The 13,321-nt window shown below is 43.3% G+C and overlaps 2 protein-coding genes across 2 annotated transcripts; one reads left to right on the plus strand and one right to left on the minus strand.

The window, feature by feature from the left end:
• Positions 1-1,033: 1,033 nt before the first annotated feature.
• On the minus strand, positions 1,034-2,366 carry LOC133802638 (uncharacterized). Its single transcript, XM_062240989.1, has 2 exons — positions 2,041-2,366; positions 1,034-1,631 (listed from the first exon to the last, which is right to left on the minus strand). Exons 1-2 carry the CDS (start codon positions 2,215-2,217, stop codon positions 1,131-1,133), a joined length of 678 nt encoding a protein of 225 aa, XP_062096973.1. The 5' UTR covers positions 2,218-2,366; the 3' UTR covers positions 1,034-1,130.
• Positions 2,367-3,318: 952 nt separating this feature from the next.
• On the plus strand, positions 3,319-5,244 carry LOC133800423 (uncharacterized). Its single transcript, XM_062238381.1, has one exon. The coding sequence runs from the start codon at positions 3,319-3,321 to the stop codon at positions 5,242-5,244; it is 1,926 nt and encodes a 641-aa protein (XP_062094365.1).
• Positions 5,245-13,321: the final 8,077 nt, after the last annotated feature.

A 13,321-nucleotide genomic window follows, 5' to 3' on the forward strand; every position in this document is an offset into this window, starting at 1 on the left:
TTTAATCCAATAATATTAAAGTAATCATCCATATATAGTAATCATTAAAAATACACTCATATATATATAAATATATATTATATATACTAACACACACTAAAAGTAAGTCACAGTGAAAAAATTGAAAAATAGAGAAAACAATATTTTGTTGTTTTCAATTATATAGGCAAAATTTTAAAATTATATTCAGATTTTATTTTTGAAAATAACTAACCAATCATGAATTATTGTGGGTCCACTTCTTTTTAATTTTTGGAAACATAAAATTGAATTCTAATCACATACCAATCACATCCTTAGTTTTTCTTCATTCTACCAAAATGGAAAGAAACACATAAACGTACATATCTACACATATTACCAAAATCTGAGCTGTATATTACAAGTCAACTCTATACATATAATAATAACTTCTTATTTCAATCTTTTAGTTAATCTTTGATTTTTAAAACACGTAGACTATATTTTTATAGTGGTATTCGTTGTAGTTACAATATACATCTTGTAAATTTTCAAAAAATTCGTAATAATTTATAATGTAGAAAATAAATTCTTATTTTTTTGAACACGTGAAATTACTGGAATATTAAGAAATATCAAGAACTTTATTTTCGAAACGGTAAATTATTCATAATTTTTTTAAAATTTACAAAAAAAAAATATTGTAACTACTCCGAACACTGCCAACAAAAATTGAAAAAAAAAATACTGTGTTTGAAAGTAGATATTAAATAAGAAATTGAAATAGAAGTTTGATCATTTCACTCCTCGTGTGTATATATATTTATAAACATTATTTGTTATGCCTAAAAAAGTTACGTACTTTGATCAGTTCATATTAATGACGATCTGAAAAATAAAATAAAAAGATAATTCTATTACGCCAGTTTATAGTTAATTATTTTGTACGTAACCTTCATATCCATGATAATAAAACAGATCTAGATAATTAAATAAATAAACGTACACGAAACAAAAAAGAATTGATTCATTTAAAAAAATATCAATTAACAAAATAGGGTTCACATAAACATAACAAAAAGATGATATGTATACCATTCTAATCATACTTGATCGTAATTTTTGATAAACATACATTATTACAACATGTATTGATTATTAATTAAGTCTCACCACTCCTTTTCATCATCAACCTTCTTAAAGTCATGATAATACAACATTATCACCATAAGAATAGACGAAACCACCATGGGAATAGGCCCAAAAAACCATAGCAACAAAGTAAGAGCAATATACAAAGCCCTAAGACCGATTGACCAGAACTCGCCGCCTCTGGTCACGGCGGCCTCCACTTTGTTTTTCAAGTGGAGGCCCTGTCCGGGCGTGCTGATTAGGTAATTTGCATGAACGAAGTGCCTAGCTGATTGAACAAAGAACGAAAATGCCAAGAGAAAACTTGTTATGAGACAAATATACTTAATGGAAAGTATAGTTGATTTTGTGTTGCCATAGATGATCTCATTGGGGACGAGTTTGTTCGAAGACGAGTTCGCCACCCATGTTCCGATAAGAGAACATAGTGTCAAAGAAAGTGTTGACATGTATGTCGCCTCAGTTATGTTTGATGCCACTACCGTCAGAGCTGATTGTACTTCAGTTTTGTCATCAGCCTAAAATACGTTTACATGTATAGACTTAGTTAATGAATATAGGGGCTAGAAAAAGAGACACATCGATGCATCTTTTTTGTGCTACTAAAAATAATTTTCAGTACGATTTTTTTTGTGACCGTGTATATTGTAGTTATTTGGAGCATTCTACAAATTTACAGTATCAAAAACTAGGTTCAAACAAGTTATTTTCCACGCACATAAAAATAATTAGTCAACCGAGCAACGAGCTCTTTGAACATTGCTTTCAGCACTATAAATTCTTCGAAATTTCTCGAAAATTTGCAGAATATTCTGAATAACTAGAATAAACACAGTTACGGTAGGGGAACAGAAAAGAGGTGCACCAATGAGTTTTTTCAGTTTAAGAAAAGGAAAAAAGATGGATAAGTTTTGTAGATATACTGACCTGAATGACTTTGTCGACCCAAATTCTCTTGTCACGATTCTCATAGCCCAAGACTGTGGTGAGAGGTTGATTAAGGTATCTGTAAAGAAGAAAGAGGTGGTAAAGGAACATTATCAGAAGCCCAGTTGGTACCAAAACCACATCCAAGTATTCCTTTTCGAAAGGAACAATAACCATAGTTGTTATTTGTGTTTGGAAAGTGTTGTGATGAGAAAAGAAAAGAAAAGAACAAAAAAAGGACTTTGATCGATCGATGAAGGGATTATTCAAATCCCAGTTTCTGTTTTGTAGTTTAGTTTATGTATGTATTTTCATGTTGGGTGTGGTTTTTTTATTATGGCTAGTGGATCGAACATTTGACTTTATTTTTATCATGGGTTGTATTAACAACGTGTATATGTACGTATATATATATATATATAATATATATATATATATACTAATTACAAGCAACAAACAACGTATAATATGCACGTTTTGCTTAGTTTTATTTATAAAATTTATTAATTATTTTTATTAAATTTATATTAATGTCATATAAATTTCAAATAAATATTATATTTTAATTAAATAATTTATTTATATTAATGTCACGTTTTGACTTTTGATTTTTTTTTCTCGAGTTTGTTGGTACTTTTGGGCTCTAATTTATATTTAAGTGTACGTACGTATAGTGACAGACTGAATTTAGATAAAAACAAATATTAATTATTTGGATTTGGAGAATAATGTGAAATAATAATCTAATCATCTTTGTTAATTAAGTGTTGGGTCCAAAATGTTCGGCCTGAAAACACTTGCCTCATTTATCAAATATTCAAAACGGAGCGTTTTGACAAAGAGAGGTTCCGAAGGCAGAAGCTGTGGGTCAGAGGCTATCCGCGCCTCTGACCCCTGAGCGAGACATTTTAAAAGTCGGTATTTTTGGAGAGAAATTTAGTTATTCTCCTTCCCCATTTTTAGGGTTTACTTGAACCAACTAACTGCTCTGTATATTTCATCATATAAATATGAGATTTTGGGGAGGAGAAATGGATCGAACTTTGAACTGACTTAAGCATCGGAGTGTCTTTCTTGCAGGTGATCCCGACGAGTCAAAGGCAGATTTCATCACCGGAGAAGAAGCAAGTTGACGTACATCGTTGGGTTTTTACTTCCATATATAGAAAGACAAATTGTTGCACCAACAATTGACGCCGTCTGTGGGAACGACAAGCATATCGGCCTTAGCCACGTCGTCGAACCAAGAAATCAAGATCCACCACGGACCCAGAAATCATGCCACCTAAGGGCAATGGAATTTCGGCCCCAGTCGCACAGAGCGTCCCTCCGACGGACATGAGCGACCAGATCGAAAGGATGTGTCGTCTACTGGAGGCGAGCCAACAGCGGTCCGACGAAGCAATCAAGACATTGACCGAAGCCCAAGCTAGGCTTGAAGCCGAGATTACTGAGCTGCGCAAGTCTGCTGACACGACTCGCAACACCCAAGCCCACGAGAATCTTGATTCTAGCAGATCTGACGTTCTAGTCGACCACGTTAATTCCCCCCATCAAAACATGAACACAGGTAACTGGAGATCCCAAGGCATCCCGCCATCCTCCGGGGCCGAAGAGCGACAAGCCCCAACCTCTGACACGCATGGGCGGGCAGAAGCAGAACCCACAGGTCCCGCTCAGCCAGCAGCCGAAGTCCGGCCTCAACGCACCACACTTCAAATCGCACACGATTCTCCCTCTGAAGGACGCGTTCCCTCGATCTGTTTCTTGGACAGCTGGAAAGAAGACATGATGAGGGAAATGATGCAGAAATTCTCAGATGGGCGATCTGCCTACGCCACCGAACATTTGGATCTTGTATTAAGAACCACTGAAAAATCGCCTTTCTCGGAATGGATTCTGAATGAGCCAAAGCCTCGAGACTTCGTCATCCCTTCCCTGCCTGCGTTCAATGGAAAGGGAGACCCTCTAAACCACCTATTTCAATTTCAACAAAAGATGGCATTAGAAGCTAATAACGAAGCCATACAATGTAAAGTCTTTTCAACGACTTTCTCCGGGCCAGCTCTGTTATGGTTCCAACAATTAAAGCCCGAGTCACTCAACAGTTTTAGTGATCTCCGACGGACCTTCTTACAGCAGTACATCGCGAACCGAAAGGCGCCCAGAACAATGGCCGATCTCTATCGAATTGAACAGGGGGAGAATGAACATCCGAAAGCGTACTTACAACGTTTCATTGACCTCGTGCATCAGATCCACGACGTTGACCCACTCACCGCAGCAAATCTCTTCGTCAAAAGCCTCCAGGTGGGATCACTCTTACATGAGAATCTCACCATGACACCACCATACGATATGGCAGACGTGCAGACCCGAACCGAGGGCATCTTCAGGGTATTAGAATTCCGAGAGCGTGCACAGAAGAAGAGTGCACTCATCTCTGCTCCACCAACAAATAATCGTCCACCACCTGCCAGGGATGACAAGAGAAAACGGAACCAAACAGATCATACGAAGGAAGGAAAAAGGTCAAGACAGGATCGACAACCATCACGATACCCATCCTTCGAATACACCGTCCCGCAAGAAGTCATTTATGAAGAAAATAAAGACAGACCTATCTGGCGAGAGCCCTACAAAATTACCACTCCATCTGACAGAAGGGACAAAAGCAGATACTGTCTCTTCCACAAAGATCACGGTCATACGATCGCTGAATGCCACAATTTGAACAATCAAATCCAAGCCCTCATGAGAAGCGGGAGGCTTACCCAATACATCAAGGAGACAGGCGGACCAGGCGCCCCGCGACAGAACCCAGTTTCTGCCCCCGCTCCGCAGACGTCAGACCCCGTGCACACAGCCTCTGACAGCACCCTGGAGCCTCTTAAGAAAGTCCCCATGATCCACGGGATCGTAGAGCCCACTGATAATCAAGAGAACGCAACTAAAATCCATAAAAGGATGGAAGAGCGAGTGAAGCGATACAAATCATTAGGCCACGTGGTCAATCTCGTCACTTCAGAAGACAGAAGCTACCCATCCTCTGCTATCACCTTCACTGATGATGACCTGAAGGGCGTCCTCCTGTCTCATGATGATCCGCTCGTCATTTCCCTACAAGTTGACCACTGCCAGCTGGGCAGAGTTCTGATCGACGGGGGCAGTGGGGTTGACATCCTCTTCTGGGAAGCCTTTTAGAAGATGGGGCTGGAGGAGAATCAGATCCGACCCTCCACCATGCCCATCTTGGGATTCAATAGCCAAAGGGTCTATCCAAAGGGCATCGTTCGATTAACTGTGGTAGCTGCAGAACGCGCCCTGCTAGTAGATTTCCTCATTATAGACTCCACCACGAGCTACAACGCCATCATGGGGAGGAGTTGGATCCACGGGATGCAGGGGGTAGTCTCAACTCTACATCAGGTGATGCGGTGTCAATCACTCAACGGGCGATAAACCGTCGACATCAAAGGCTGCCAGAAGCAGGCCAAAAAGTGCTTCCTTACCTTAAAAGAAATAAATAGCTTTGCCTCTGCCTCCCATGACAACCCTCCTATCAAATAGCAATTACAGCAGGACCTACCAGCGTGCCTAAAAGGAATCAATCCAGAAGAAGACCAAGAAAAACCCCAAGTTACACTGGATACCTTAGAACAAGTGGGTCTAGACGACGCTGACCCTTCTAAAACGGCCCTGGTAAGTACCAAGCTCTCTGAAGATGAGAGGCAGACCCTCGTGCGATTTCTCAAAACCAGAATGAGAACTTTTGCCTGGACTCCACATGACATGCCCGGAATAGATCCTTCTGTCATGAGTCACAGTCTAAATATCTCCAGCAACTTCCCACCCGTCAAACAGAAGCAGAGGAGGTTTGCTCCAGAGGTGAATCAAGTCATACAAGAGGAGGTCCAACGGCTCCTGAACATAGGGGCAATCGAAGAATGCTTATACCCCAGTTGGCTTGCCAACCCCGTTGTGGTCCCAAAGAAGAATGGAAAAAAGCGAGTATGCATAGAGTACACAAATCTAAACAAAGCGTGTCCCAAGGATAGCTACCCTCTACCAAAGATCGATCAGATGATAGACGCCACGACAGGATATGAAAGGATGAGCTTCCTTGACGCCTACTCTGGATACAATCAGATCCCCACGAAATTAGAGGATCGGATTCATACGGCTTTCATAACAGAAGGTGGTTTATATTGCTACAAAGTTATGCCCTTCGGTCTAAAGAATGCAGGCGCGACATACCAGAGGCTGATGCACAAGCTGTTTTCCTCATTACTCGGGAGAAATATGGAGGTTTATATTGACGATATGGTCATCAAATCCAAACAAAGCTCTTCACATATAAACGACTTGACTGAGTGTTTCGACATCCTTGATGCTTATAAAATGAAATTAAACCCATCGAAGTGTGTCTTTGGGGTGTCCTCTGGAAAGTTCTTAGAATACGTCGTCAGTCAGAGGGGCATCGAGGCAAATCCAACACAGATTGCGTCCCTCTCAGAAGTTAAGGAGCCCCGAACCATCCGTGACATACAGGCTCTGACCGGCAAAATAGTAGCATTAAGTCGATTCATATCACGAATGTCTGACCGTTGCCAACCTTTCTTACAGTGCATAAAGAAATCTACCAACACCACCTGGGGACCAGAGCAGCAAAAAGCATTGGAAGAGCTGAAGACTTATTTGAGCTCTCCTCCTATATTGAGCTCTCCCATTGCTAATGAAGATTTATTCTTATATTTGTCTGTCTCACAATTCGTTGTAAGTTCTCTTCTCTTTCGAGAAGAAGCCAATCGTCAGAGGCTAGTGTTCTACTGCAGCAAGATGCTGTTAGACGCTGAAACCCGATACAGTATGATGGAAAAATTGGCACTCGCACTCCTCACGGCCAAAAAGAAGTTACGACAATACTTTGAGAGCCACACCATCATCGTATATACGGACTATCCATTAAAGCAGGTACTAAGTAAGCCCGACCTTTCTGGAAGGTTATCTAAATGGGCCATTGAGCTAGGGACATACGACATTCAGTTTTTGCCACGAAAAGCTAAAAAGGGGCAGGTACTCGCTGACTTCCTGGTTGAAATTCAGTCATTCACTCCTGATGTCTTGCCAGAATTATTAGAATCAGAAGATCAATTGCTGTGGACGATGTACATTGACGGAGCATCCAATTCCCAAGGGGCTGGTATTGGCGTCATATTAGAAGCTCCCTCGGGCCTCAAAATCGAAGAAGCCATCCGTTTAGAGCAATCCACAACGAATAATGAAGCAAAGTATGAGGCACTAATCTATGGTTTGGAACTCGCACAAGAAATGGGAATCCAACGTCTGAATGTCAGAGGCGACTCGCAGCTTATGATAGAGCAAGTGGCTGGAAATTTCGATACCAAAGCACCCCATCTGGCTAGCCTTCTACAGAAGGTAACTGACTTACGATCGCATTTTCGCCAGTTTGAACTCATACAAGTACCCAGGGAGCAAAATCAGAAGGCCGACGCCCTTGCCAAATTAGCTTCTGCGGGAGGATGCACACGCCAGTCCTCCATATCTATAAGCTGATCAAGCAAAGATATGGAAGTCTATTCCACCTCATCAGAACCTGAATGCTGGATAGATCTGATCATAAAGTACTTGACCACCTCTGAGCTCCCACCTAATCCGAAAGATGCAAAGCTTCTGTGCCTTCGGGCACAACGCTATTCCATGATCCATGGGACGTTCTACCGGAAATCCTTCAACGGCCCATACCTACGGTGTTTACGCCCATCAGAAGCTAAAAAATTATTAGAGGAAATACATGAAGGGACATGTGGAAATCACACAGGGGGACGGAGTTTGGCACACAAGGCACTTACAGCAGGGTATTATTGGCCATACATGATGACAGAAGTGCGGGACTATGCCAAAAAATGCGACAAATGCCAACGATTTGCACCCGCCATCCATCAACCTGCTCAAACCTTACACTCCATCGTCGCACCTTGGCCTTTTGCAAAATGGGGTATGGATGTAGTAGGTGAACTACCTAAGGCTGCTGGTGGAAGATGGTATGCTCTTGTAGCCACTGACTACTTCACAAAATGGGTTGTGGCAGAGGCATACGTCACGGTCAGCAAAACAGACATTATGTCCTTCATCTGGAAGCATATTATATGTCAATTTGGAATACCCTGGGAGATAGTCGTGGACAATGGAACTCCGTTCCAAAATGCGAAGGTACAAGAGCTATGCGACACGTACAAGATCAAGCTAAGCTTCGCCTCTGTCACTTACCCACAAGGCAATGGTCAAGCAGAGGCTTCCAACAAAGTCATCTTTGCCAACATTAAGAAGAATTTGGAAGACAAAAAAGGAGCATGGGTAGAAGAGTTACCGAAAGTATTATGGGCTTATAGGACAACAAAAAGATCCTCCACGGGGGAATCTCCCTACGCCATGGTATATGGAACAGAGGCCGTCATCCCAACAGAAGTCGGTCTACCTACACTTCGAACGGAGATCGCATCTGACCCAACAACAAACAACATTCAATTGCTGCACAACTTGGACCTTCTAGAAGAAGCACGTACAATGGCACAATTGCGACTAGAGAATTATCAAAAGGTCGCAGAACGCTACTACAACAAAAGGGTCCACTCACGCACATTTCGAGAAGGTGATTGGGTTCTGCGTAAGGTCACAGGCAACAAGAAGAAGCTAGAGCCTAACTGGGAAGGGCCTTTCCAAATCATTAAAGTACTAGGCAGAGGGTCTTACGCTCTAAAGAATGTACGAAGTGGGAAAATTGTACCCCGTACTTGGAATTCAATGTCTTTGAAGCAATATTATTGCTAATAGTTGTACTGTGCAATCCAAAAGTAATACAACAACTTTCCATTTTTTCACATTCTTTTAAATTTCTCTTATGTATTCAATTCCTTGGATTATTATCAACCATATTTCACTAAGCCAGACACGTGACAATTAACTTTTTACTCAAAAGGGTTCTTCAATTATATCCTCACCTAACTTTGTAACATTGTTCACGTGTACTCAAAAACCACCTACCACAATGGCTATAAGTAAACAATCATCTAATGTTTGAAGTTGCCAACATCCCCTAGCAATACACCGTATGTATCTAATCTCAAAACATACACCTACACTTCAATAAACAAACAGCAATGATAAAATATTGCGAGGTTCACACCCCGCACGTTGGAACCAGACTGAATCTCAACAGTTCGTGGCAACAAGGCCATTACACACAGTCTGCGTACAAGATCCTACCGCTTCTGCATGCACGTTTCACTGGATTTTATACCGCATTCTAATCTGACTTGACTAAGCTCACAGGGAGCTACGGCCAGCCATTTTGCAGTCTAATCTACCCTGACTACGCTGATCTGGCCGACCAACGGAGGTGCACTGCAAACCCTACCCTCTTACCCGCATAAGAGGAGCACCTCCTGCTGTCTAATCTGCCCTGACTATCACAGCAGAACCATCTGCTGTCATGCTTCGGATTCCTCACCGATGTACACCAACTGGTTTGGCAATCCAAGGCTGGGAGGAACTTTTCCCGCAGTCGCACCCATATCCTGCACAATGGGTGGCTCTGACAGGATGCGCGGCAGCCCAAACGACCCCCCACCACACTACACGGTATGGGTGCATTGGAAAGATACCTGCCTCACAATCTTGACCTCTTTGCATCTGCTTCGATGCCCTGCTCTACGCTATCTCCTCCGCGTTTGGTCTGGATCACATCAACCCCTCTGACCTAATGGGAAAGTTTCCATCCCCAGGGGCCGGACCAGTCCCGAATAAGACCACTACAACAACTACATATGCGTAAGAAGGTCCGCCACCCAGCTATAATGGCAACATCGCAGGAGTAGGACACACTTATCACAGCAACTTAAATTGGCAGATGCTAAGTATGGGCACACATATTTACTCAATTCCTCTCTCAATATTTGTACAGTAACTTAAATTGACAGATGCTAAGCAAGGAATCAAAAGGCGATGTATACTAAAAAATAGCAATAAATCAGAAGTTGTTATTTATAAGTTATATTACATTAACGGCAATATTCACTCCTGATTTCATAATTGATCTATTTTTCTTGCCCATAATTAATCCCACTCAATACGACGCATGTACTCTGCCATCGCACTCTCTAGCTTCGGATAGCCTAACCCATAGCGTTCACACGATATATAGTACGGGATGCCACTTCTGATAAGCTCTTCCATAGCCCACGTTGAGTAAAGCCATTGTGGGTTGTCAAAGATCCTCCTCAAAAAGGGAACCTTCGTCCACTCACGGTGCTCACCTGCAACGACAATGTTGTCAGCTCCAACCCATCTCCAAAACACAAAGATGGATCAATCACACAACACTTAACTGGGCATCCTCTCCCACCATCTGTATAATCTTTCGCTGTATTTCGCACGCAAAGGCCTAAAGGGTCTATGAAGCTTCTGATCCGAGTACACCATACGACATACACCTGTCATCGCGCCTTCAATTAAGCCCTAAACAACAACAAACCCATGCAGTACACACACCAAGACAACCAACAGGAAACAAAGTTCTACTTGTATTGATAATCTGCTCTATTACAATCAACTACAAACTGGCGGCCTGAAGTGCCCAAAGAATATATATACAGAAGTTAATGACAAAAGTTAACAAAACAATAGTGTGTCGTTCATTCTACGGCACCTCTTTCACCCTCTAGCTTGCCCTCTGCTACAAATGCGGAACCTGATGCCTTCTGATCAGAAGCCACATTGGCAACAATATCTTCAACGGCTTCCCCGTTGGCATTATACATCGATCCCAGTGCATCGCCCCTCAGCTTCAACTTCTCCAGATGACATGGCGGATAAGAAATCTGCAAATCCCCAAGCTCATTCAAATACTTGTCGACGTCATACTCTCCTATCTTTACATCAACGCTCTTACAATACATCTCCAGTTTTTCCCATTTCTCCTCTGGGGTCTGCATCTTATTACACAATGCCAGATCCAGGTACTTCGCAGTATCCACTTTAGCCACCCTCGCAAGCTTGCGTTCGGTGATCTCCCGATCTCGAATACGCTGCCTAGTGGTTTCAATCGCTGCCTCTGCTGCCCTCTGCAAAAGCAAAAACATTACGGAATCAACACACATGTTTTATGGGCCAATTAATTTTCTAATGCATCGGTAACAACAGAAGAGTCGCATACCTTTGCCATCTCCTCCAACTGCTTCTTGGCTTTCGTTACTGCCTCTTCTGCTTGCTTCAACTTCTTCCCTAAAAGAAGTTCAGCTTCCAGCTTCTGCTTCTTCGCCTCCGCTGCGCTGGCCTCAAGACTGTTCGCCCTTTGCTCCAGCTCTTTTTTCTCTTTCTCTAAGGTCTCCTTATCAGTTTGCAACGACACAACATCTTCTTCAAGGTCGTTCATCATACTGCTAAGCTTCTCCATGCGGGCTTCATGCTGAACGCAGAATTGACTTTTCTCCATCCACTTATTGGTCATATCTACCAAATCGGCTTTCAGTTTATCTCGCTCTACTTCGAGCCCGACAGTGTTTATCAGCTTCTCCTCTGTGGCAGTCACCCTCTTTTTTGCCTCTGCCAGCTCCGTTTCTAACCTCTTGATGGCCTCCACAAGCACGTCCCGATTCGCCTCAGCCATCTTTCTCCCCGACTGTTCCTCTTCTAATTTCGCCGTCTGCTCTGCCAGTTTGGAACCATTCTGCATCGCAGCCGCATATTCCCGCCTTGCAGCAAATGCGCATACATAGCTCTGTGAAAAATCACTTACACCCATTAAAGATAACATCTTATACATATCAAGAGATATAAACAAGCCCAGAATTTTGAATAAACTTACCATCCAGATGTGATCTGATACTTGTTGTAGCAAATCACCCTGCCCACTCAAGGATCCAATCGCTTCTGTCGGCAGATGGGGTCTACTTATACATAGCATTTCATCCATAACTTCTGTAGACGCAGAAGGCCCATATTCTGACACAGCTCCGGCTCTGTCACTTGCTTCTCCACCTGCAAGCACAGCTGCAGAAGCAACGGGGGCAACTGGCTTCCCACTTTCTGCTAACGTCGACACCATAATGCTATCAGACGCCAACGCAACCGTCCCCGTGCTAAAAGAATACGTCTTCAAAGGCCGTGTAAATGTGCTATCATCTTCACCCAAATCACTGGGGAGGTACACCGGCGTATGCACAGCAGAAGACGTTAGCTGCTCCAAGAAAGCGCTAAGAGATTCAAAAGTGCTAGTATCCTTCGGGGACACAGCAATAACATCTCCTGGATAAGACTCAGAAGCGGTAGGCAGTAATAAGGAAACGTTAGCACTGAGAATGTCAACATCTGTCGCTTCGACAGCCCCTGATTCCTGACATCCAGAGATGGTTTTGGGCACAACGGCTTCACTTACCTCAACTGGCAGAGGAGTGATATCCGCAGCCTCAAAACCATCTCCAAAGGCATCCTCTAAAATCTTGTTTTTACGAGAGGCAGAGGAAGGACGTCTCCCCTCTGAGCCACGTTTATGGCCAATGGCAGACCCCTCAGCCAAATCAGAAGCAGAGGGCAAAGCCTCTGACGGCTTCGCACAGACAGCAGGCGACTTCACCTCCAACGGTAAGCCACCCTGCACCCCATCTTCAGTCGCCACTCCTGATAATTTGGACGGAGAAGAGGAAACGCCCTCTACATGAGCCACCCCTTATGAACCTGCGACCAAGGAAGACCCAATTGCAGGTGAAGTAGAAGACGCCCCAAGTAAATGCCCAACGGAGGCAGATCCCATCGGTCTCTTGCACAATGAGAGGGCCTGACCCGTTGGTAATTTACCTGGGGTAAGTCTAGGGATTGCATAGGCAGATCCTTGAGTGGTGGGGACAGAACCTTTTGGGATCCGAAGCTTGGACGAAATACACTTCCCATCATCCGAATCTTCGCCAGAGGACTCCTCGCGCTCCTTCCTTTTTCCTAAAGCTTCTGTAGGCAAAGGCACTTGTTGAAGAGGCTGAATCAGCAGAACATCAGAAGGCGTGGACGATCGCCCTTGGATGCGAGAAGACCTGCGAGATAGGCCAGACTTGTCAGGGGAAGACTCTGCAGCCAGGCCAGAACCCTCCTTCTTTTTACCCTCTGGGGCCCCTTGACGCTTAGCACACGCAGCGTAGGCTTCAGAACACGCCCTTTCGAACTCAGCCTTCGTAAGCGACAGAGTTGAAGGAGTAGGAGGGGATTTCTT

Source organism: Humulus lupulus, chromosome 9 (assembly GCF_963169125.1).
Source record: "Humulus lupulus chromosome 9, drHumLupu1.1, whole genome shotgun sequence".
Taxonomy (NCBI): domain Eukaryota; kingdom Viridiplantae; phylum Streptophyta; class Magnoliopsida; order Rosales; family Cannabaceae; genus Humulus; species Humulus lupulus.

Excerpts from the sequence above, each read along its gene's own strand:
- LOC133802638 (XM_062240989.1), bottom strand. The coding sequence starts at position 2,217 with ATGGTTATTGTTCCTTTCGAAAAGGAATACTTGGATGTGGTTTTGGTA. Across the intron at positions 1,632-2,040 it reads GGGTCGACAAAGTCATTCAG|GCTGATGACAAAACTGAAGT; the intron begins GTCAGTATATCT and ends AACGTATTTTAG.
- LOC133800423 (XM_062238381.1), top strand. The coding sequence starts at position 3,319 with ATGCCACCTAAGGGCAATGGAATTTCGGCCCCAGTCGCACAGAGCGTC.